The 26,066-nt window shown below is 35.3% G+C and overlaps 1 protein-coding gene across 9 annotated transcripts in view; it reads left to right on the forward strand.

Annotated features, from left to right (window-relative positions):
* The window catches only part of Mctp2 (multiple C2 and transmembrane domain containing 2), a 219,554-nt gene that overhangs the window by 136,909 nt on the left and 56,579 nt on the right, over window positions 1-26,066 (forward strand). For all 9 annotated transcript variants that reach the window (XM_015493108.2, XM_048790319.1, XM_048790320.1 and 6 more), the window contains 3 exons: window positions 12,283-12,384; window positions 13,811-13,885; window positions 15,998-16,117. In XM_015493108.2, the coding sequence (XP_015348594.1) occupies window positions 12,283-12,384; window positions 13,811-13,885; window positions 15,998-16,117 (297 nt within the window). The remainder of the gene's footprint in view (window positions 1-12,282; window positions 12,385-13,810; window positions 13,886-15,997; window positions 16,118-26,066) is intronic.

The raw sequence follows: 26,066 nt of genomic DNA on the forward strand, positions 1-26,066 counted from the left end.
CTTTATTTGTTTGTTTCTAGGATAAATGGGCTGTGGCACATCTGGAAATATATGCCAATATGAAAGGTCTTTGCCTTGTGAAACAGCATGGCTGGTCCCTTTTCCCCTTATGGATTTTGGAGTCCCTGGCACAGTGCATTGAATATGATACTTCAGCTGCTGCCACTCAGTGTGGCTAATATGATTCAGATTCATTTCTGATTTATTTTTGATTCTTTGATCAATTAATCGGGGAAGCGATCCGACCCCACAGTGTATCCCTGTGCTTGTCTTGACAACTTATGCTCCACCTGCCATTTCCAAATTAATTGATCTCTTATGTTTCATGGAGATATAAATATGTTTTTTTTTTAAATGCTATGACCCTCACTGTCACTGGCATACTTTGAGCTGATTATTTCATTGATAATTCTATATACAAGTAATTCTAACTTGTGGTTTAGAGAGTACATTTTAAAATCTACCTATTTAGATCTAGGATTTTTTTCTTTAGTTTATATACTGACTGATGCCTAACTAGCAAACTCTGTGCTGTACACTTAACATATGTTGAATCATTAATTCTCTGATGACTTAATAAAACATGCTTTGTTATTATACCAATATACAAATTAGGAAACTGAGGCACAGAAAGAATCCTATAGCTGCTGAGTGATGGAAGTAGGATTTTAATTTAGGCAGTTTCATATTAGAGCCTGAGCTTCTAAGAAATCTCAGATGGGCACAGTAAAGACCTATTAAATGAATATTGTGCCCAAAGCAGTAGACAAACAAGACCTCAAATAACAAGGACCCCAGGAAAGGAACTAGACAATAGGAAGTGAGAAGTATGGATGTAAGCATTTAGAAGACAAGGAGTTGGAACTGGGTCAGGAAGGAATAGGGTGTTGGTAGTGACTTCAGTGAGGTCTAGAGGGAAGATCTTCTATGTAGAAGAGATATGTGAGCAGTAAAGCAGAGGAGGGAAACATGCTGGGGCCAGGAGGGGCCTGTGTCTGGAACACAGCATGATTACAGAAGGGGAGGGGGAGGAGGAAGGTTACTCAGGCCTTTGGAGGGTGCAGGGAGGTTTGGCTTATTCTGTCAGCAGGAAGCTGCTGAAAGGTTTTGACCATGGGACAGAGACATCAGTGCAATTTACTAGGAAGAAAATTTTCCTACAATATTAAGCAAATCTGAGAGGAATTCACTGAAATTCCTAGAATTAAATAAGCATTAAAGAAAACGCAAGTATCACATTGTATGCTTCTTAGGAGAAGGACTTATTTTTTTTTTTGGGGGGGGGGTTAATATGAGAAAGTATTATAAAAATGAATTTATTGGTGCTTCACTATCATGTCTATAGAATACAGAACAATATTCAATAATGTATCCTTTTATGTTTAAAAACAAATATTTTATTTTAATTTATAATTAACAATTTGTTCCCAATGGAATGGGAACAGTTTTGTGAAAATGAGTTTTTTTTTTTTAATTCAAGTCATAAACTAAAATTTGGCTTATGCTTTTGGAGACAATGCAAACTACATTTTTTTTTAAACGTCTAAGTAGAAAGTGCAGAAGGTACTTTAACTTTTAATCTTACTCTAAATGTTAATGTGTTAAGTGCATTTAAGCCTGTTAAATAAAGAGCCTGTTCTAAATTCACTATATCTTTTTAATCAGGGTGAAAGTACTAGCTGACTATTGGTTCATTTAAAATCCATATACTGAAATAAGTATATTTATTAGTGGTGGTGAATTGTTCAAGATGTATATGTACAATTGGTCGTATATCAGGATTAAAAGAATCCAGGCCAGTAAGCCCTCCTTCCATAGATTTTATTTCTCTTAGTTTTGAAAAAAATTAATTATTCTATAGAATAATCAAAGCTCTTTAATCAAATACAGGTGATTAAGAACAGTGGGAAACTGAGATTAGACTGCATTACCATCTGAAGACTTCTTCCATGGCTGGTCAGTGAGAGCAAAAAAGGGGACATATATCTCCTCATTTTCACTTTGCTCCTGTACTTTTCTAATCAGTCAATTTACTATATAGTAAACTTACTATATAGTAAATACACACAGTGGAAAGCAATAAGCACATTTCAGAGTTTTCAAAATATTTTGGGCAGTAGACATTCTCTTCTAATAATTAGTTGGCTCAATCGATTTATTTAACATGTCTATCCTCAATTTAAGTGATACTAAATGTGTCTTGAAAATCGGGCTGTATTTTCCTCTAGGTCAGTCCTTTTTATTCACTCATACAATTATTCCCTTAGAGTTATCTAATGGGCCAATTTAAGATGACTAAAATTTGCCTTACGGACTTGATCTGTAAAACAGGAAAAAGCATACATTTATTATTTTCTAATAACCAAGAAAGAATCATCCAAACTTTGAGAGACTGCATTTTGAAACAAACATGAGTCCTTTTGTATGGGTCAGAACAACATGGACACAAGAGTGTGTCATCACAATCTTGGGGCCTTCCCAGTGCCATTAGAAAGCCCCAGCATCCTCAGTGGATTCAGGTATTCGATAAGTAGCTGCACCAACAGCAACTTCACCTAGTTTTATGAGACAAATTTTCTGTAGTTGCTTATACCCAATAAATGCCATGCAAATATCTCTTTACATTTTCAATTAAGTATTTAGATGTACAAGTTTCACCTGTGATGGTTTTGCCCAATTTAATAAACTCACATAATCATAGATTTTTTTTAGATTAATGCCGAAATGATAACCATTAAAGTAAATAATATTGATATTTAACTTTACGTTATTGGCTTTATCATTAGGTTTAATACAATGTAAAGTGGTCTGTGGCTAAAATTTGTTTTTCTAGGGTATAAATTTGATCAGGGAATCCCAAGTGATTCATCTTTGAGGATAGAGAATGAGTAATAAGGAAAAGAAGATGGGTCACCTGAGAGTTTATTTGATAAAGGCAAGACTTGAATCTCAATGTGGACAACGATGGTCATTTCTTAACACAAACTTTCAATTCTCCTTACCCCTTACTCTTGTTCCAATAAGTCCATTGGAATAAATAAAAATAAAATAGGGCAATTTTGTCCAGCATCCTGGGAACCTAGGTAATGGCACCTTTAATATGTTTGAATTATCATGAAACATATGCAGTATAATGACTGGGTAGTATATTGGTTAGGACAGATAGGCTGGGAGGGAGAAGAGAGAAGGTGAGAGAAGGGCCTACTGGGATTGCCCTAATAACAAACAACAACAAAATGACCTGGGCACCATGGCATACACTTGTAATCCCAGTGGCTGGGGGACTCGGGCAAGAGGATTGAAAATTCAAAGCCAGTCTCAACAACTTAGGAAGGCCCTAAGCAACTTATTGAGACCCTGACTCAAAATACAAAACAAAAAGAAAGGGCTAAGGATGTATCTCAGTGGTTAAGCACCCTGGGTTCAATCCCTAGTACCAAAAAACATAACAAAAAACATGGCCATTAAACAGTATTTCAATGAACATATCGCTTGTGAGAGTAGATGTTGGATAGGCTCAACTTTTCTATTAAATGGAAAAAAAAATCTTACATTGAACAGAGTAAAATCTAAATGCTGCTGTATTGAGACATCTAAAATATAGTAATATAAAAATAGATAGTAAAAGTATAGAATATAAATGTAAATAAACAGTGAGTCAAAAACATGATACACTGAGTTATTCTAGTCATTATAAAAAAAAAGACTGAACTACCAGTAAGATTATAAAAAACATGAACCTGTATATTAATTATTTCCCACTTTCTTTCCTATATAAAATACAGGAGAAAAATTGAAAAAATTAGAATCACCAAATGATAATGTGTATTATTTACCCATGTTTGAAAATATCACAAACAAAAGCAAGCTGTGATGATTCTTGGAGATTGTAATGTTCAAATGTACAAATTTTAAGAACAGTTTGTTAGTGAAAATCCCTGTGACAGCCACTGAAAATAAAATACAAATAAGTATAGAAATTATTCTGCTCAAAAAATCCATTTAACATGTTCAAATATTGATTGTACGGGTCAAAAATACCTCAATAAATTTCAAAAAAGGCAGAAATTGTACTGTGGCTCCAACACCATAAAAATAGAGATTAAAAATCAAAAGAAACACGTGTTAAAGTACTTGGTGGGGAAAAGTAACTAAGTTGGATACTGAAACTGCAATCTAGACTACTTAGAAAGTAACAATTAAATACTATACATAAAAACTAAGAGTAAGGGTCAAAAGTATTATTCAAAGGAAATTTTTGCCTTGGGTGGCTTTGTCATTATATATAAAGATTAAAAATCAATTATATATCTCAACAAAAGAAACTAGAATAAAACTAAAAAAATTAGGAAGGAATTGATGAAGATAAAGAGGGACAGGTCCTGGGGTGTAGCGCAATTACTTGCCTAGCATGTAAAGGCCCTAGATTGGATTCCTGCACTGTAAAACACACACACCCCAACAATGTAAAATAGATGTCATCAGTGAATACAATAAATCCAAGTATCAGCCCCCCACCCCCAAATAATAACAAAATGGACAGGAACTTATAGCGTTAATGCCAAAAGAGGAAAAATATCAAGAATGAGGAAACAGTGAAAAATAAACAAACAATACACAAAAAACCAACAACACAGAATATTGCTGTGAAGACTACTACCAGCCTTTATTGAGGGGTCTCCGAGAAAATGAAGTTCAGAAACACACTGGGAGAATGTGTGGTATAAGTATTTTCTTTCTTTCTTTCTGTCTGTCTTTCTTTTTTGTACTAGGGGTTGACCCAGGGGTGCTTAACCACTGAGTCACGTCTCCAGACCTTGTTTGTTTGTTTGTTTGGTTGGTTTACATTTTGAGACAGGATCTCACTAAGTTGCTTAGGACCTTGCTAAGTTGCTGAGGTTGACCTTGAACTTGTGATCCTGAGAACCTGTGTTCTGTAAAGATGTGGAGTCTTTCCAAATGAACTGCAAATATAATACGGTTTTTCACATGGTTAAATGGACTGGTGAAAAACGGCAAAGAAATTTATTTTAACAAGTATGGAGTAACTTGGATATTGGGTATTTAATATACAGTTAAGTGAAAATTACTAATTATGCAAAGATGAGAACACATCATCAAATTTATTCTTTTCGTTACTCCCTGCATCCTAATCTTCCCCAAACAATAAAATAACAGATATAATTTGCTTTGTGAGTGTGTTTTTTCCAAACCTTAAAGGGTCAGGTAATTCTTCTTTAAATTCATTAAGAACATAAAAATGAGCTGAGCATGAAGGTACACACCTGTAATCCTAGCTACCGGAGAGACTGAGGCAGGAGGATAGCAAGTTTGAGTTCAGCCTTAGCAACTTAGTGAGATCTTGTCTCATACAAAAAAAAGAATGCTGAGGATGTGGCTCATTGGTTAAGGACTAAAACCAAACCAAACCAAAACAAAACAAAACAAAATAAAATAAAATTGGAAAATTCATGAATTTTACTTGAGACTAGAAAACGTGACATCAAAAAAACACATTTAACTCACTCTTTTTTTTTTTCCAGTGCTGGTGTTTGAACTCAGAGCCTTGCAAATGCTAGGCAAGTGCTATATCAGTAAGTTACATCCCCAGCCCCAAAATTACAGATGTAATAAGAAGGAAATTGTTCATATACCTTTCTTGGAATATCAGAAAGTTTAGGAACTTTATTGTGTAATTTACATCACTGATATGTTAAAGGAAGAAAACAAACAACAATATAATATGAAAAAATAGTCTAATAAGTTACTAATTGAAGACACTTTCTTAATGTGATGGACGATATCTGTCAGAAATTTCAAGGCCTAAGAGTCATTGCTCAAATCCAGCCATATTCCTTCTCTTTCTTCACTTTAAATAGAGGATAACAATTGCAGTCTCTGCATCAAATTGTTTGAGAATTTAATGAGTTTGTTTATGAATTAACAAGTGAAAATTAAGGCTTTTATGTTAGCTCCAGTCAATGCAGAATTATATGAAGAAAGAAAGAATGTGTATTTTAACAAAACACATTTGTAGATACTCTTTGATGTCAGATATCTATAAACATAAAAAATTAATACATAACATTAAAATAAAAAGGTCACTAAGATCAATATTAACTAAACAAGATCAATGGCTATACTCATAAGAATGATTTTTAAAAAAAAATCTAAAAAAGCATCAGACTACAATAAAAAGCAAATTAGAATGTGTAAGACTTAGGTGAGGAAATTCTAGAAGCATACTGAAGTACTTGAAAGAAGACTAAATAATTGGAGATAATTTAATATATTATAAATTTGAAATATGAAGTTATTGAGGAAATGGTGAACTACTTAAGAGATTCTGGGAAAATTTGTTGTTGATTGATTAGGGGAAAATGTCAGTGTGTTACACTAAGCATTACAGCACTCTGATGCAAACAAACTGAAAAGAGGAATGATCAGAGAAATCTTAAGATATCTTAAGATATGGCCAAAACAAAAATCAACATCATAAACTAAAAGACAAAATATTGACTTAGGAGCATATAAAAAATACTTATAGCATATAAGCAAATAGGCATCACTAATTTACAAGTTATCTTCAATCAATAAGGAACGACAATTCAACCTACCAGAAAATTAAATTAAATGGAAATCCTAATAGCCTGTAAGCATATGAATGTCTCATGATTCATTCAATTATGATCATGACGGGGAAGAATGTAGTTGATGGAAGTAGATTGCATGAGTTGGCACCTTTGCTCCTCAACTAAACTGGCTGTGTGGCTTTGGTCCAGTAACTTAACCTCTCTATCTGAATTTCCTTGTTAATAAAATAAAGGTAAAATTATCATTATGCATGCAGTGGGTATATATAGTGAGAATTGAATGAGTTGGCCCATACGAAGTATTTAACAGTCCCTGTTATATAATGACCACTTGTAGGATGAGCTGTCATCTTCATCTACCTTGATTAGCAATTTAAATGATGAAATTCATTTAAGTAATCAGCTTAACAAATATAGAGAAAGGACCCTCTCAAATTCTGTTGTTGGGAGTATGAGTTGGTATAAGTCTGCAGAAGAAACTTGGATAAAATGGATAAAAAATTAATATACACATGTGTTTGAGCATTTATAGTCTATCTATTTTGAAGAGACCATTGGGGCTCAGAGAGGTATAGTAACTGCACATAGTCACACAATGTTAAATGCCAGAAGTGGGAATCATATCTATATGGGTCTGGTTTTACAGCCCTACCTTGGTCTATTGCTTTTTAACATGAAAAAAACAGTGAAAACTGTGCAGTCTCATTTGTTATAAAAAAAGAAGTTCATATTAATCCAAGACTCTTTTTCTTTCTATGAAATTTTAAGTATATTAAGTTAAAATGCCTGCAGTTGGCCAAGCTGTGGGGAACAGGCAGGCTTCTTCGCTGAGCCTGGGAATGTGAATTAACACAGCATTTCAGAAAGGCAAACTGGCTACTTGCCTGCACTATGAGAATAGATGTATTCCACAACTCAGCAAGTCCATGTCTAGGAATTTATCTTTAGAAATGTATCATGAATGCATAGAGACATCTGCGAATAAATTCATCACACTGTTTACAACTGTTAAAAATTGGAAATGAACTTAATGAATTACAACTGAGGATTAGTCAGGTTCATTGTAGAATATTTGTGAGGTAAAGAACCATTCTGAACAATGTGGGAAAATGGGTTATTATATAAGGGAATGTTTCCTATATATTTTTTATTTAAAAGGAGTTCTGTGCTGCCTTGGCTGGTTGGTGACAGTACTCCCTGCAGAACAAACAGTGACCTAGTGGACAGTTTAATCTCTCCTGTTGGTTATAACTCCTGTCATTGGAACCAGGCCTGTTTCCAAGTGGGGTGAAGGATTTGAATTGTTGCTGTTGCAGAGGAGACCCATGGAGCCAAAGAGACCGTGAAAATCTGTAGCCACCAGTTCTTGCCATCCTGCAGGATGAATTTCAAGCAGGAATTTACCAGGAAGAGCAAGAGTACAGATGTTCAGGACAGGCACTGAGCGGGTCCCTTCTAGGGAGAACACCATGATGCTTTTAGAACCTAGGACTTTTAAGGATTTGAGGTGCCTTTGTTCTTGTTCTGTTCCCTCATCTCCTGTAAGCAGTTTATTGCCCCTTTGTCTTGATGACCTAGACACAAGGGGAGGGTATGACATGATCTTGAAGCAGTAGTTCCCTTAAGGGGTTAAAAAATAACTAGTAGGACTAGGGGAGATTTGGCAGAACAGTTCCCGTTTTCCAGATGGCTGTTTTGATAAGGTTCCCTGTGGTTCCCAGTCCTGTGACCTGTGCACTCTCTTGGATGTATGTGTCTGATTTCCTCCCTGTAAGTTCCTGCCACTTGTTGTCCGTCCCCACCCTCTGCTCATGGATGACTAGCTACCCCAGATAAAGTGTATTGTACTCTTGCCAAGCTACATGTCTGTCCTCATCACATTTTATTACATTTACATCAGCTGGGACTAACCGTGCACCATGGTGTTTGCCTTTTGCATGAAATGAAAGACATCTAATAGAAGATGCTGGGTTATACCCCAATGTTCTCCATTTTCTAATTTTTAGGTCAAACGATGAAGGAATCAATATGACTCTGTATTTGGATTCTGATCTTAAATGTGTGTCTTTTCTACTTAAATCAACTGGTGGATTTATTCCTTCGTAATGCTTCTGATCAATTTTGCTGTTGAATCACTTGATAACTCATTGCATCAAAGTATTTTTTTTCTTCTAGTAAATGTCAAGTTATTGGAAAATAATTATTTTTAAGAAGTTTTAGATGCAAATTTTTTCTCTATTCTTACATACCTGTGCCTATTACATGCTGATTATAAAATAGGTTAGTTTTCTAATATAATGAGTGTTATAACATTTATTGGACTCAAAAATTATTTTCTACCAAACAATGTTTAAAAAGCTTTTCATATTGACTTTGCTTAGAGCTCATTTAAGCAGATTTAATATTCTTTACTATATGAAAATGTTGAATAGTTTGAGAATTATTGTGAGTCAGATTAAAAATTTTAAACCAGACTAATTTCTCAGTAACTTTCTTTTTGATTACAAAATTCTGAATCATTACTCAGAAGCAAGCTTCCTGTACTCATTCATTTATTAGCTAATTTACCAATAAAATAATGCTTACCTAGGCTCCTGATATAGGCTTTATAGACAAAATATGTTTGAAAACATCTACGAGACATGAAAACACCCATTTTTCTGGTTATGGACGTTTTAGTTCCTAATGAGGTTAACTATATTACTGCTGTGGGGAGATGTCTGCCACAAATTACTGCATAGTATCAGACACTCTTTACATATGAAAAATTCAATATAAAAAGATGAATAATAGGTTGATTTAAAGAGTTACTGACAAAATTGATACAAGACACTTATGTTTGAGTCAAATGAAGTCCTCTTGGATTCAGCCCCTGAAAACTCTTCAGAGTTAGATAACTATCTTTCCTTCTTGCCTTTGTTGATACAGAACTGAAAGTTAAACTGAGTTTTTAGTTGAAACATTATCTTATAGCCAGGGATGAAAATTTGTGTATATGCTCTCTTCTAAATATTCTTTGTGCTTTTATTTTCTCACAGAATATGATATGTAAAGTTCTGAGATTTATATATAAATATAAAATTACTTACAATGAGGAATAATTTTCAAAAGTCTAAGTACAAATCATAAGCATAACGATGTGATGTACACATGTGATATATACGTGCATGTATGTTTTGTTTTCATTTCCTGTGTATACATGCACTCACACAAGAATTTGGCAAGTTAGGATGTTACAGAAGAACTTGTAATCCTGTATTGTTTTGTCAGAAGTTTAATTACATAAAGACAGTAGAAAGTGAAGATATTTTAAAAGCTAGTCTCTTCTATTACTATTTCAGTATTTAATTCTAACACTAAATATTCAAATGCATTAACCTATTAATAACCCAAATACATTTCAAGTGCAAACTATTACAATATGTTTCCATTTCCACTTATCTTTAACTATGACCCAAAAGATATTCATTATGGTGAACAGACTGAAAAAGTGAAATTAATAAATGTTCATCAACAGAATTGATAAATCTTAGTTTATTTGCATGTTGAACATGAAGAGTAGTTTATAAATGAGATCTATTTATGAATGTAATCAAATTACAAATAATATTGGTAAATACAAAATGAAGTTGCAAAATACATCCAGCATATCACTTAGGCAAAAAATGCTAAACACTTTTTTCAAGGCTATTTTTATAAGTATAAATTCTTAATAAAAATTTAAAAATACCTGCCACATTCTAATTTATGTTCAGAGGAAAGAATGGTGATGTTTGAGGAAGTTCAAAGGGTCTTTATTTTTTGTAATTTTTAAACTTTTAAAATTCGTACATTTTAAATGAATTATTTTTCCAAAAGTGCTAAACATGGATTGCTTTAATTATATCTCTAACTTTGATGACGGCTTTAATGTCCCTAGGTGGATGCTGGGTTTTGCTGACACAATGCAAGGGACATTGAGTAACAGGAAATGGCCATTTACCAAATTAAAAAAAAAAAATCTTCTTTTGCTATGAAATATTTCTTTTTATACTGATACCTCTTGTTCTTCTCTTGACCCACCCTAACCCTTAAGAAATCATGGAAATTTTAAGATAACAGTACAATGACTATGGATTTGAAGCAAAGCTAATTTGGATCAAATTCAGCTTGGCAAACTGCAATGCTGTTTTTGTATTTATTTCTTTCAACTTTAACACCCACAATTTATTAAGTGAGACTGTGTATCAAAGCGGAAGCTCAGAATCCTGTTTGGACACCGTTGAGGAAGGAAACCAGGTCTTTATGGGGCACCCCCTTCCTCTTAGCCACTGGCCAGGAAAACCATCTTTCTGTATAAAAGCTATTCAATCTGAGAGAGGTGGAGTGACTTTGGGAAGGAAGATGACCTCTCCCTTGTAAAGTGGAATTGCCGTTTCCCCTTGTGACTTACTCAACTCATTTCCACCACTGTTTATAAGAACACTTGTGTGAATGCCGGTGGAGATGGCAATAGTCATTTAAAATATGGCTCAAATTTCAGGCCCTCAAATTTCCTAAGATACCTAAATAATGGGATCATTACAATTCCAGATAGAATTTTTGAAAAACTCAAGTTTTGCTGAGGACCTCTTAGAGTTAATGGATACACTTCTTAAAAGCTAGAAGTTTAATTACTTCATATACCTCTATGTGTACAATGAAAAGCAGGGCTGCTATCAAATCTGAAGAGAGTGATTAAATCTAGATAATTAACATGCCTTTCAAGAGAGAGAGCTGAATAGTTTCTAAAACAATACAGGGGATGTTTTCCTTAGAAGTCATATATGCTGGGTCAGTGGGTAGCTGAGTGTATGACTCAGATGTGACATACTGGTTGAAAGAGGACATCAGAGGAACTTGTTTATTCTGAAGATTCAGATTTTGAATGATATTTTGACTTCCATATTAGGTGGGCTGATTGATTTACTTAATTTGCTTTCCTAGTTAGTGAACTATCATTTTATTAAAAAAGAAAAGATTTGTTATTTATTTCCTTCAAATAGTTTGGGAATAATTTTAGACTCATAGAAAAATTGTAAAGACAAGAGAATCCTCACATACCCTCCACCCAATTTCTCCTAATGTTACTATCTCAAATGATCGTGATAGTTTTGTCAAAACTAAGAGACACCATGACATTGGTACATTATTAATAACTGGACTCTGATCTTTATTTGGACTTCACTAGCTTTGGCACTTAATGTCCTGTTTCTTTTCCAGGATCCAGATCAGGGTATCCCATTATATTCAGTCATCTTATCTCCTTGTTCTCTTCTGATTTATGATGGTTTCCTAGTCTTTCCTTTTTTCCCATGACCTTGACAATCTTGAGGAGTATTAGCCAGGAATTTTGTAGAATATTAATCATTTTGGGGGTACATGAAAGTGTGTAACCTCTGGGGTGTTTGAAGGAAAAGGCTATGTGGTTCTGTCACGATTTGTACCAATAATTTTCTATCAACACACAAGTTCGTTCCTGGTAGTTGTTACTTTACCTTCTTATCTATTATAACAGGTCTCTGGAATTAAAAATTGATTCATGATAGATTTAGGTTCTGTTTAATAAATTCACTCCCTTTGCAACTTTACCAAAGTTAGTTGTGGTTATTCTGTTTAAACCTTACAGAAAGTTTGTACTATTGTGTACTTTATCTTTTGTTTATAACAGATTAAAGACGGGCAACCAAATCGTTATGTACTGAAGAATAAAGACTTAGAACAAGCTTTTAAAGGAGTTATTTACTTAGAGATGGACCTCATATATAATCCGGTAAGTCTTATTGGGTCATACTTCCTAGCATTTTTGTACTTAAAATAAAGGTGATCAGGCTTTAGAGACTAAAACTAATGAACAGTATCTCTTGATTGTTGTGACTGGAGAGAGAGGGGATAATCATTTTTAAAACCTCAGCCCTAAAATTTGTGCTGAGAATCCCAGCTTTCAGGTTCCATCAGCAGAATCAATGGTGTTTAATTCTCAGTAAAATGAAATACTAAGGAATGAGTAAAAACAAAAGGAAAAAGTAGATCTATGTAATCTATATATCATATAAATATACAGATATAGGTAGATAACATAGTTCAATATTATATAAATATATGGGTATATATACCAAAGATGGTATATCTATATGTTATATAAAGTATAGCTCATTACATAAATATATATCTAAAATTTATGTAATATATAGATGAAACTTATACAATGAACATATAACCTATATACAAGGTAAAATGTATGATATCTATAAAAATCTCTACATAGTCTATTATATGTTATCTGTCCAATATATAAAGCAAAATTTTATATATGATATAAATATATTTTTATCCTTATGTTCCCTGGCTCTCAGTAGTGCTAGAACTCTGGGCATAGTCTTCAGTGTAAGAGCATGTTTCTCCTTCTTTTTTTTTTTTTGTCATCTCCTCCTTTTACCTTTAAGGACATCAAACATAAGGAGGTTACAGGACAGATTGCCCCCATTCCTGCCTTTCTCTGGCAAGCATTTGTGTATGCATTGTATATAAAGGTTATTATACTCAGACAAAAATCTGGGCTTAAGGGCAAGTGGGATTAAAGCCTTAAAAACAAAATATCTCTCTTAAGTGACTTTTCAGTTGTCCATCTGATACATAGGAGAAGGACTTGAATTTTATTGTGTGTGTTTTTTCTCTCTCTGGTGGTTTGAATAAATCATTAAATCCCTCTGAGCCTCAGTTTATTTCTTATAAAATGGGAATGATGTGGTATATCCATTTATTTTTCCAGGTCATTGAAAAGAACTGAAATTCTCTGTGGAAAAGATTTTTTTTTTTCCTTTAATAAGCTGAAAATTGGTGTGCATGTACCAGGTATTATCTGTGTAAGCTAAGTTCAAAATAATATGAGAGGGAAATTTTATCTTCCAGGGACATTAGTTTGAGAATGTATGAACATCACTCTCCATGATGGTTTAAATTACCTCCTAGGAATTACTGAAGTGGAGGCAACACTCTCCCATATCCAGCCTACCCAAAGACTCTCCTGAAATGTTCCACAAAGACAGGCAGAGCTGAGGGTATCTGCCTTTGGACCCTGCCAGAGCCTCAGGGTCCAAAGGCATTGGTTTCCATCTTTTTTCCGGTTACTAGACAGAGGAGAAGGATGGTAAAGGCCACTTGCATGCTGTTCTTTGTAACAACTGATGTCTTTCTAGGTTAAGGCAAGTATTAGGACCTTTACTCCCAGAGAAAAGCGCTTTGTTGAAGATAGCCGGAAGCTGTCCAAAAAGGTAGGCTGGTCCCGGGCATAGTGGTGCATACCTGGAATCCCAGTGGCTCTGGAGAATGAGGCAGGAGGATTGAGAGTTCGAAGCCACCCTCAGCAATTTAGCAAGTACCTAAGCAACTCAGTGAGACCCTGTCTCTAATAAAATACAAAAAGTGGTTGGGGATGTGGCTGATGGTTAAGTGCCCCTGGGTTCAATACCAGATACGGAAAAAAAAAAAAATAGGTAGGCTGGTCCCCTAGACTGGCTACTGGGCACATAAACTCCCAGCACCCACTGGGAGTGCTTGTCTGCTTCTTTCCCTCCCTCCCTCTCCATTTGTCTTTCCTTCTCTCCCAAAATAAGAGCATTAGGCAGTTCAATAAGAATGGGGTACAGAGACTTAAAACAAACCTATGGGTTGAAGCAGAAGGCCTCAGCCAGCCCTCCAGTATTCTCCTGAATCATTCTTAAAGAACAATTCCTAACATAGACATCCTCCTGAATTCCCTTGCCTGTCCACCCTCCTTCACTTGTAGCTATTTCAGTCTCTAGCTTTTGAAGTTGCAGGGAGGTGTTCTGCCTGGTGAGTGGATAAGGGAATTAACCCAGAGGACTCTTCCAGACTTCTGGCCTCAGATTACCCTAAGACTTTTCTTATCACTTGTGTGTTGTCTAAATTTGGGCTGTGTTGGCATTTTACCCCATGCTGAATTGTCTAACTTTCCCTCTGATGGTTGCTTGAAATTCCTCTTTTCGGTCCAACAAAAAGTGAAGATCAGGGACAAGTAGTGGAAGTTTTACATTTTTTTTTACCATGACCTTTACCTTCCCCCGACCCCCAAGTCCCTCCCTGTCCTCTTTAGATACAGTTCAGGATTTCACTCTGTACCCATTGTCCCTCTTCAGTTGTGTAACAAAGAACAAAGTGTCCCCTTTTTAAAGCGTTTATTACTTCCACTACTTCCTTTGGGCTCAGCAGCTGTGGATGAAACAAAGCAGTTAAATATAAAGGCATCTTATCAACCTTTTGTTTCCCATGAACTTCTGGGCACAATTGGAAAAGGCCTTAACCATCTTCTAAAGGGAAGCATCCAAATAAATGTTTTGTTTCAGTCTGCCCTAATACTGGAGGTCTATGATATTTGTTTTGTATATTCTGAGTAAAGGCCTTTTTTATATTTATTATTATTATTATTATTACATTTTGCTCTGTTTACCTGAAAGTTAATACTTGAGTTAAGGTAGGTGGTGTAGCTGCTTTGCAAACAAATTGAAATGAATCTGCCAAAAACAAGGAGAAAAGACATTTCCTTTGTAAAACATGACCTCCAAGTGGGGTGGATTTGGGCTCTGAGAAAAATGTGGGGCTTGAGGCTGAAATCCTGGAGTAGGTCAGGACCCTCCCGAGTGCCTTTAACCACTTAGTAACCCCCAGTGTTCATAAAGGTGAAACTTTTGCTTTTGATACAAATTCTTAAAACCCTTTAGTATGTGACAGGTATTTTTCTAAGGCGCTTAATTCTCTTAACATTACAACCACTTGTAAAGTGAGACTAATAGCAGTCCTATTTTGTGAAGGAATTAAGTAACTTGCCTAGGGTTGTATAGTTGGGAAGAGGGAGGACTGGATTCTCTTACAAGAACTATACTTTCTTATAGGCGTATAGACAAGATGAGCTGTATTACTTGAATTTTCCACTATGAATTTGTGCAGTTAATTCCAAAGAAAAAACAATATCAGCATTCATTCCCATTCTTGTGAGCTCTGACTCCGTTTCTCTGTGTCCATCTGTCTTTCTCTCTTTCTCCCTGTGTCTCACGCATACACTTTCACACATTCCATGGCTTCAAAAGCCCAGTTGCTATACCTTTCACCAGACCAGTTTTGTGCTGAATATTATTGAAAGAGTTATTCTTCATCAAATGAGCTGTAACTATACACTGGAATTGTTTTTCCTCTTATGAATGATAATATTTTTAAACAGTTTTAGTAGTATCAGACATTCCCTTTCTATTAATTTTTCTAATTGGGGCCTCCACAGAAGATAATTTAAATGATCAGGCTACTTGATCTAAAGGGAATACTTGGAGTATTTAAATCAAGTTCTCCATTTTCATTTTTTTAAAAATCAGATCTTATCAAGAGATGTGGACCGTGTGAAAAGACTCACTATGGCAATATGGAATACAATTCAGTTCCTTAAGAGCTGCTTCCAGTGGGAGTCCACGTTAAGAAGTACCATAGCATTTGTGGTAAGCTTTCTTTTTTATGTTCAAATTATTTGCTGCTTCTTTGTAGTCATTTGTCTTTGTAAAATATATTATGACATAGAGGATTATCTTGGGTTTGTCTTTCTAAGATTGTACTTAGGTCATGAAAATGCTTTAAATTAACAAAATCCTACTTATGTACCATTTCTTGAGGAGCTTAAGAGAGTCAATGTTACATACATATGTATATATATTTAAATTTAAATATACATATGTATACTGCAAATATAATATAAATTTATACACATATATATTTTAATTTTCTGTAGTTGTCATATAGCCAGATTTGTACAGTTGCTGTCCTGATGCCTACTATGAAAAATGGCAGCTGAATAATCACATGATAATAAATAAATAGTTATGGTTTAGGTTTTAAGTATTAACAAACTTTGATATTAAAAGCATTTATTCCTATCAAGCCACTTGCTGCATAACTGATCATTACATATTACCATTTAACTCAATGTCCTAATGGAGAAATATTCATGTATATGAAGTATATTCTTTTCTCTGATAACATTGGTTCATTCTTATGAGCATATGTATAATCATAGGGTCAAAGAACTGGAAGAGAACTTAAAGCCACCTAAATATCACAGAGTATTCAAGAATTCTGGGAGGACTTCGCAGTTGTTACAACACCCTCACTTTGACTCTCTGGACATTCTCTCTTATTTGTAAAGGGATTTGTTCTAAATCAGATTGGCATTGTTACCCATGGAAGGAGATAACATGTCTTTCACTGGCAAATTTTGAATGATGGTATTATGGCACTGATTTCTGTATTGAGTGGAGATTACTATAGGGGCTGACATGATGCATGAGTGGCCTATGAATAAGTACAGGTCATGATTCACAGTCTGACTTTTGCACTTCACATGATTCTTCTATCTCTTGTTTTCTAACATCAGTATTAATTTAATAATCTCTGCTACCCCACTGGCTCAGACTTAGAAAAAATGAGCTCAAGATGTCAACAGGGCCAAGGTCATTCTCACCCTCTCTCTACAGTCACCCATTCTCAATTGGATATATTTGATTTGCTTTTTCACTGCCATCGGGGAGCATTTTGTTTGATCTAGTTAATTTCAGTTTTTCCATCACATCAGGGCATAGAGGACTATGCTGTCTACAAGTTTTATGTTTAATATACCTTCTGTGATGTCTGGAGTTGTCAAAATATTTGGCCTTGAAAATAAGGAATTTGTTAATTTATATCTGTCATTGGTTTGACATATATTTATCCACCCCCTTTTCTCACATCCTCCTTAGCCGGTGGGTGGCTTTATGTGTTGGGTTCCTCTTCAACCCTGCCAATTCCACTTCCCACCTGAATTCCCTTTCAAAACTTTCCATGGAATGTTCTGTGCAATTCTGGGCAGAAGAGGAAAGTGAACACAATTGGTGGCTTCTTCCAGTCATCACGCCAGCCAGCCGCCGCAAGGAGCAAAGGATTTCCTCCTCCTTGAGTTTAGTTTCTGGCACTGTGATTTTAGAAAAACAGATCTGTTGCCCTGGATCCTGTAGGGGATGACAGAAATGATTAATGGACTGCTGGCCTGATCCGAAGAAAGATTAGAACAAATGAATAGAAACAGGTTGGCCAGGGGAGAGGACTTCTAGATGGGAAGGGAGCCTTGGCAGAAGGCGGGCGGGGGGCACTTCTCCACTGCCCCTTTTTTAAGGCGAGTCCTCCCTGGTGAGCACCACCTTGAAACAGAGCCCTCTGCGGCAGCCTGCTGCATCACACCTTCCAATGCCCAAGATCCACAGAAAGTAAATAAAGGTGCTCTTCTTCTTGCTTGTTTCCCTATGGTTGATTTGCAAGGCATATAATAATTTAAAAAATTGTATCTGTATGATACAAAACCAGACACTTTTCTTGTTCTTTTGCCTTATACAACACAGTATAACCATTAATTGCATAAAATTTATATTTGGCATTACCAGTAATCTGATTGAAGTGATTGAAATTACATGGGAGGATGTGTGTAGGCGATATATGAGAATAGTGCCATTTCATGTATAGGACTTGAGCATCCACAGATTCTGATATTTGCAGGAGATGGGGTCTTCTTCCCTCAGAGGTATAGGAAGTGATGGTGGTCCCACACTCTAAGGGATTTTTTCCCCTTCTGTTTTGTGAGGAAACATAAAATAACCTATTAGTTTCATGTTCTTTCCTTTATTTCAAGATGATAAAAAACATGTACATTGTGGGGATCATGGTCAATATATTCTGGGTGTTAATTTTAAGACTTTATAAAAGCAAACCATACATTTTCCAAAGATTCCTCTGTATGTGTGTATGTGTGTGCGTAGGCCAAGATCATATCTTGTTGAAAGCTGCAGTTGAAGAAAAGCAGACTTTATGGTTCCTGAGGTGTTGAATCAGAAGTGGATGGACAGCCGTGGGAGAATTTATCTCGTTAGATTGTCCATGTGTGGGATTTATGCTCTTAACACCTAGGTGGTGGTTGTATTCTCAACACTAAGAAAAGTAGTTATCCTGAATTTTCACTGAACCTTCTGTGCTAATGTTGCTGCATATTGTTGAATTCATTGTTATTATACAAAATTAAATTCAGAAGTTTTTTTGGTGGTCAAAACATTCCAGATCATGTCTCTGTTCTTTTTTTTCCCCCCTGTGGAGAGGATAAATATAAAAAAATCTTTCAGTTCTGTCTTTCTCCTTCTCCTAAGTTTTCTAAATATGTTGGTGCATTGCATTCAAGTTTTACTTTTTAGTGCTAAATTAAATATATATTTGTGTCACTTGAAAAAGTCTTGACCCTCCCAGTTGAAAGACAAACTGATATGTTAATTTATTGACAAAGACCAAATGTAACTAAAATATCTTTCTGGAAATTAAGTGCATCTGTGTATTTTCCTATGAAAAGATGTGTAAACATAGATGACATTTTATACACATGTGCATGGTTATTTTCACACTGGCTTTGAGCTTCAGGCATATTAGTAGCTTGTGTTAGCTCACTGCTTTCTATGTTTCAGGCAGAGTCCCAAGCATTTTACAAGCATTCACTTACTTAGTTCTTACAACAATTTGCTGATGTACATAATAATTACTATCTTCTTTTGGCAGATGAAAAAATGAGGCTTTATAGGTTAAGTAAATTATCAGAGCTAATATATTTTTAAGAGGCAGAGCTGGGTTTAAACCCAGGAGTGTTGAGGATATTGTAGCTCAGTGGTAGAGCATCTGACTAGCAATCACAGAGACCCTGGGTTCAATCTCCAGTACACCAATAAACAAATAAATAAAGCAGGACGCAGTGCTTGTCATCCTTGTATTTAGGCAGTGGCTCTAGAAACAACCATATTGATCATTTCAGATATGTGTTTAGATGTTATGCATGGGGTACTCCCCAGCTTGTCCAGGATACCTTTGGGGAAAGAAACCTTAATTATGTGGATGGTAAGATTCTCAATCACTAGCACTTTGTTTACAGGTGATAGGGCTAAAGGAAAAGAAGCAAAACATGGAAATATTATATCTGTAAAACTCGAGGGAAACAACACAAACATCGGTATTTACACACATGTGACATCCTTGGAATCCAGCTGGATGACCTGGAAAACCCTAGTATCTGGCTCTAGACCCAGTTTTGGGTCTGAGTTTTTTTCTTTCTTTTCTTGGATTTTTCTTAGATGATGTGAAAGGGTTAGCAAGGAAAGAATAAAATGAAACCTAAGTATAACCAATTGGAGGGGTCATGAAATGAATCAATACATATTTCAAGAGTTTTTTTCAAAATAAGGGATGGGGTAGAGGAGAGTTATAGTCTGTATTAATACCTTCCTTCAAAATACTTTAAAACAATAGCAATCCAAGAAATAGCTCCATATTTTTGATGTATGTGGGACATTCTATATAATATCCTTAGTGTCTTAATGGAAGTACCTCATTTGATGGTAATGAAGACAAATTTGGTTTTAGAGATAATTTGGCACTGTGATATTTATATTATAGAACCAATTATATGTATGGGGTTTCACTTTGTTTTTGTTTTGCTATTATTTTGTTACAAACCCCCATGATGGTATATAAAAATATATAAACTTATGATATAACTTCATGTTTTCATATGATAAAAGAGCATTTACTCAAGAGATGGCATCATGAGAAGGTTATCTTCAATAGCAAAGTTCTTCTGATGCTTTTAAAATAGGATTCTGTTTATGTAGTTCTGCCTTTTCCTCCGTCTTTCAGACACACCTATTATGTCCAGAGAGGCAAGCATGTGGGGCATTGATGGATTCCTTGTTTTATTAAATTTTTACTCGGATATTTGATGTTTAAAAGTAATCTAATCTACCATATATCAATGATATCTTCATAAAGCTATGATTTTAACATCTATGACTTTTTTTCCTGGATTTTTTAAGTGTAGGAAAATAAAGAATTTATTCTTCAGAGTTGGCAGAGTCTGTAATATGATATATAATTTAAGGCATCAATCAACCTCCCACCAATAAGGTTAAAAAATACATCTCTTTTTTTCTGTCCCTTATTTAACATTTGTAGGATTTAGCATTTAGAGAGATCCTAGAATATTAAGAAACAGAAAATAATCTCACTTAGAACTTAAAACCAATAGTAGCAGTTAACAGAATCAACCTTTCTAATGCATGATAAGCATGTTTGCACAACACACACACACACTCTTACACTCATTTGCACTGTAAAAAGCAGAGAATGGGAGCTGGGGTTGTAGCTCAGTGGTACAGTGCTTGCCTTGCATGTGTGAGGCACCGGGTTCAATTCTTTGTACCACATTAAAAAAAAAAAATGAAGTGTAGAGCACTCAGGAACATAAAGTTGCCCTGCTGAACATTTTGGAAAAACTGGATGCAAGACTTTGAAATTTGCTTGTGCTCATGATTCCCCTGTGGTCCATAGAACATTCAGATTTATTTTGCTTTGGTACAAATGACAAATGCACCTGTGATTTTGTTTCAAGATTGGATTCCTTAAGTAATGTCTGTCAAATATCTTTTTAATGATTCACATATTAATGTGTTAACTGTATCTAGAAGATTTACTATTTCTGAAAGTTCTATCACCTGTTTGCAACTGGTTGTACTTGCATTTGATGACAAACACTCTTTGGGTGTCTATGACTGCACCCCCTTAGAAGTCACCATTGGATACACAAAGCACACACAGACATCCCTGTTCATTTGGTAGGTGTCTGCATACTTGGCACTAAAAGATGAACAGTATTTCTATAAAAGAGGAAAAGAAAAATTACATAGTTAAAATAAGCATTTTATACAAAAGAGAGGATTTCTGAGAACTTTTAAATGTGTGTGTACATACTTACAAATATATATGTATAAAATGCTTAAAATATTTGGCATTTTATTATTTGTTTTAACATTTCTTAGCTGATTTCCCACATCTTCCTTTTCATGGAAGACTACATAATATACTTTCAAAAATATTTTAAAGGTTTTTTTCAGCATTTTTAAAAATAAGAACAATCCATCACTGTGCATTGTGATTATAATTTGTACCACATAATTGTACCTTCTATTGACAACTCCTCAGGCATTAGCTAATTATGCCATTTAATAAAATTACAGTAATTGCATTAAAAGATTATCTTTTGAAAATGTATAAAGACACTATTAACTGTTTTAGCATATTTTCATGTTTATATTTTCAACCTTATAATTGAATTGTGCTTCCAGACAGAATCATAGATAGACTGACTGAAATCACGTGGTATTTTAGAGCATTCCTATTTTGACTAATAAACATTAGATCATTTTTGTTTTAATCTAGAGAAGCATACATCAACATATTACTGTGTGAGACGATGAGACGATGAGTGAATGGTTCACCCTCCTCTGGTGTCACGGGTCCAGCCCCTATATCAGCGTGCCCTGTCACCACCACTGCCTGCTCTGAGCTTTCTGTTGGAGTGTCCTTGAAAGCACATATTTTTCTGCCACCTTTGAGTTTTCTATGCAGGAGCCCTTGGCTTTTGTAGATCCCAATGAGTTCAGTGAAATTCATTCTTCTCCCTAGAGATATCTTATTGTTAACTTGGAATGGGATCCTCATTTTAGGATCTTAAATCTTAGAGAAAGAAAAGCCTCTAGAAGTCACGTGGCTCCTTGATGCTGCTAATGCTTGACTGCTTTCTTTAACCTTGACCCTCTTCCTCCCTCCTTCTCTGTCCACAGAGTGGCCCAGAGTGTCTGACACACTGTTAACTACCAAGATGCAAAGATGAAATTGTCATACTGATCAGTCATTTGTCCATTTAGCTTCTCCCCTATTTTTCTTCCTTTTTCCCTCTGTCCCTTTCTCCTTTCACCCCACCCATTCACTCCCTCCAGACCCTCTCCAGCACCCCTCCTCACCTTCTTTGTCCCCCACTTTTCTTCTCCCACTTTCCTTCTACCTCTCTCTTACATTTGAAAATGAAAGGTAATATTTTGATTTTTAAAGTCCATCATAAAGAGGATCAAACTAAATATTACATATGTAAGTACTTAAAAATTTTGAATTACAAGTGCTAGTAGGAATTATTATTTAATATAACTTCTCATGAGTAAAGATAAAGATGAAGCTCTTCTGATTCAGAGAAAATCTTTCTTAAAACACACACACACACACACACACACACACACACACACACACACACATGGTTTTATTCCAAAGGGTGTGTGATTTGAGGATTCCCGGAGGAACTGTTCCATGACAGGGTGAAAATGCAAACCTCATTTTTTGTTTTTGTTTGTTTGTTTGTTTCTGTGGAGAATATCAAGAAGAACTAACCAGTTCTAGGACTAAGGTACATGCAACTCTCAAACACCAAAGCATGTTCTGCCTTCAAGGGAATGATAATTCTCTTCATGCTTGCTCTAGCAGATTAAGTTCTTCATATATAAAAAAAGGATGGTTTTATTTTGATGACCTAATACATCAGGTTAATATCACACATTAAAGAATTACGGCACAGTTACATGATGGAAAGTTTGATATATTTATAGCATCAACTGCAAAATGCAAAGGCCCAGTCTTAAACCCTTACTGCTTAGGATAGTGTTGGATACACAGTAAGCATCCCATCAATGCTTCTTGGAAAATGCTAGCATTAGTGCAAATCATCTGCTATCAGATGTTTTTCTTTTTATTCCAACTCCTCTCCTCAGAGAAGGTGGAGCTTCTATGGAAGATGGTGGTCCCATCAGTGGGTAAAATCTACAGACAGACTAAGGACTTTCATCATCTTGTCTGATATGCATTTTCCTGGCCCGGCCCATCCAGGGCGGAGCTAATTAGCAGCAAAATGACTAAGAGGCAGTCAGCAGTAGGAGGGCTGGAATAGGCAGAAAGGAACTGGCCAATCTCCACCCAGGTTCAACAGCCCCTGGACCTAGGGATATTTTATTTTTTATTTTCACAAAACCAAGTGCTTTTTTTCCCCCTTCCGTCTGTTTCTGCATGTGACACCTGGATGTGCAAACATTTTGTGTGATGCAAAAATGGAAAAGAATATTTTGAAACAGAGCAAGGGACCTGGTGTGTGTGAAAACAGTCATAACCATTCTCTGCACAGGTTTTGACCTGTGGAAGAACCATGCTCAGCACTTACATTTCTGGCTAATTTGATACTGCCTTTTTTTGCAGTCCGAGCTTTGTTATTTGTTTCTAAGCTGTCATTTTTATTAGTCTCCCTGGCTGATCTTTTGGGGCTCCGCATCAGGTGGCGTGTGCTCTCATTGTCTGGCTGGGCTTGGCATGCGGAGGGCTCTTTTATTGCTGTGTGATGTGGGCGTGCTTGCCTGGGTAGTCTGTAATTAGACCCACCACAGGTGACAGTTACAAGAGAGCCCAGTAATCATTCTAGCTGCCTGATCTGATGTTTATGGAGAGAAACCTTCTTTGTGGTCTGCTTAGGGTTTACTACAGCGTATTGTACTTTTGCCATTTGATTTATGATTTAGAAAGGTGTGTTTTGTTACCTCTGTCTCTATTTTGAGGTTATGTCATTGGCATTTGAAATAACAGATTTATTGGGGGGGGGCTTCATTGGTCTGATAGTTCAGATCTTACTTATACAAAAATATGATATAAAGACAAATCAAAACCAGGTCCAACGTGCAATCATCTAAGCTATATTCTTGGAGTCTTCACTGACTAATTTTGTCTCCCTGGGGTTCTCTTATGCTATAAATCCATATTTTTCTTTTGGCCCTTTGAAATGACTTCGTTATTTCTGTCCCAGTTCTTTACAATTTGATTCAACTTATTGTCAGGAATGCTTCATTTTGTCTTTTGTCAAAGGGGTGGCAGGAAAGAAAGAAGTATACTTCTTGGCACAATCATTGTTAAGTAAGTTGTCAATGGCTACAGTTTTAATCTAGAAAACAGGGAGCCATAGAATGTTAAAGTTGGAGGGGCTTTCATTTCATCCAGAGGGAAAGAAAGAGTGAACTGTTTCCCTCAAGCTTCACAGTTTGTCGGAACCGAAGTCCCAGCCCTACAACATTTTTACAAGGTGTGATTTTTATCGTCAAAAGCTCTATAATTATGGTCTTAGCTTCTGAGTAGGAACTTTATCTCCAAAGTATTCGCAGATTCTGGTATTTCTTTTAAAGTAAATTTTCCTGAACCTTACATTGGGGAAATATTTAGTAAGTCTGTGGAGTTGCCACTCAGGAGGGTAGTGTGCCATAGAGGAACATAAATCTGTGTTGTTATTTTGTGTGCACTTGGCTGACCTTTCTGTGATAGCAAATGAATTTTCCTCATCAAGATGTCATGGCTGTAGTGATGGTGATAATGAAGGTGATGATAATGACAACAAGGACAAAAACCTGTGGGGTTTTTTTTTTTTGTGTGTGTGTGTGTGTGTTTTGAAAGTGTTTTGAGTTTTGAGTTCTGTTTCAAAAACTTGTTCTTGATTTGTTGGGCTACAATAACAGTTTTTATGAAGTATTCAATATTTGTCTTCTATTTAGAAAGAAACAGAAAACAAAGCATGCATTTGCTAATAGCAGTTTTTCTCCTGCTCTGGATTAATCTAGGTACATTGGTTATAAACATTTTGGAAACTATTTCATAGCAAAAGCCATTATTCCTTGGAAACCAATTATTTCCTTACATTTTTGTAAGGAAGCTTCTATATGCTAATTTCTTTCTTCCAAATTTTACTTTGAAAACAGGATAATAAATTGTGTGTTCAGCTATTTAAAAATGAGTTGCCTGTGCCTTTGTTAAGTGCACCTTTTCTGGCAAAGTTAATTTTGCATTTCATTGGTGATTTTTCATTTTTTAATGATGTACATGTTTTCAATAACAAAGTGCTTGATTTCTTGGAAATTTGACATATACCTCAAGAAATAACAAAGGAAAAGAAAAAATAAAGGGAGGGAAAAGGAGGGAGAAAGAGAAAAAGAATAGCAAATAGCTGGATGATTGTTTTAGTTTACTTAAAGATAGTCCTGCAGGTGGCGATAGAAACTCATAAATGATGAAACTGCCAAGGTAAATTTCTTTGGACTACTTGGGGATTTTAATTTCAGCAATTTATTTTTAATTTGATACAATAATCTGCAAGCAGAAATTATTACATTAGTAAAAAAAAATTTAAATTTCCATGTGTAATTTTCTGCTTCATTTTTTGTAATAATTTTCTCATATAGTCTATGGCATGTTCATCTTTATGCAGAAGGGATAAGATCCAGATTATGGCCAAACTGGTACAGATTTCATATGTCAATTCACCATTTTAAGCCTTTTTATTATGTTTTATTTGTACTTAATTTTCAGGTAAGTGTTTCTGGCTATGTCATTGGTTAGGTTTGGCTTTTATTAAGAATTTTGTTTGGTTAGACCATGCTGTGTGACTGTGTGACTGTGTGTGTGTGTGGGGGGGGGGGGGTATATATT

Source organism: Marmota marmota, unplaced genomic scaffold (genome assembly GCF_001458135.2).
Source record: "Marmota marmota marmota unplaced genomic scaffold, marMar, whole genome shotgun sequence".
Taxonomy (NCBI): domain Eukaryota; kingdom Metazoa; phylum Chordata; class Mammalia; order Rodentia; family Sciuridae; genus Marmota; species Marmota marmota.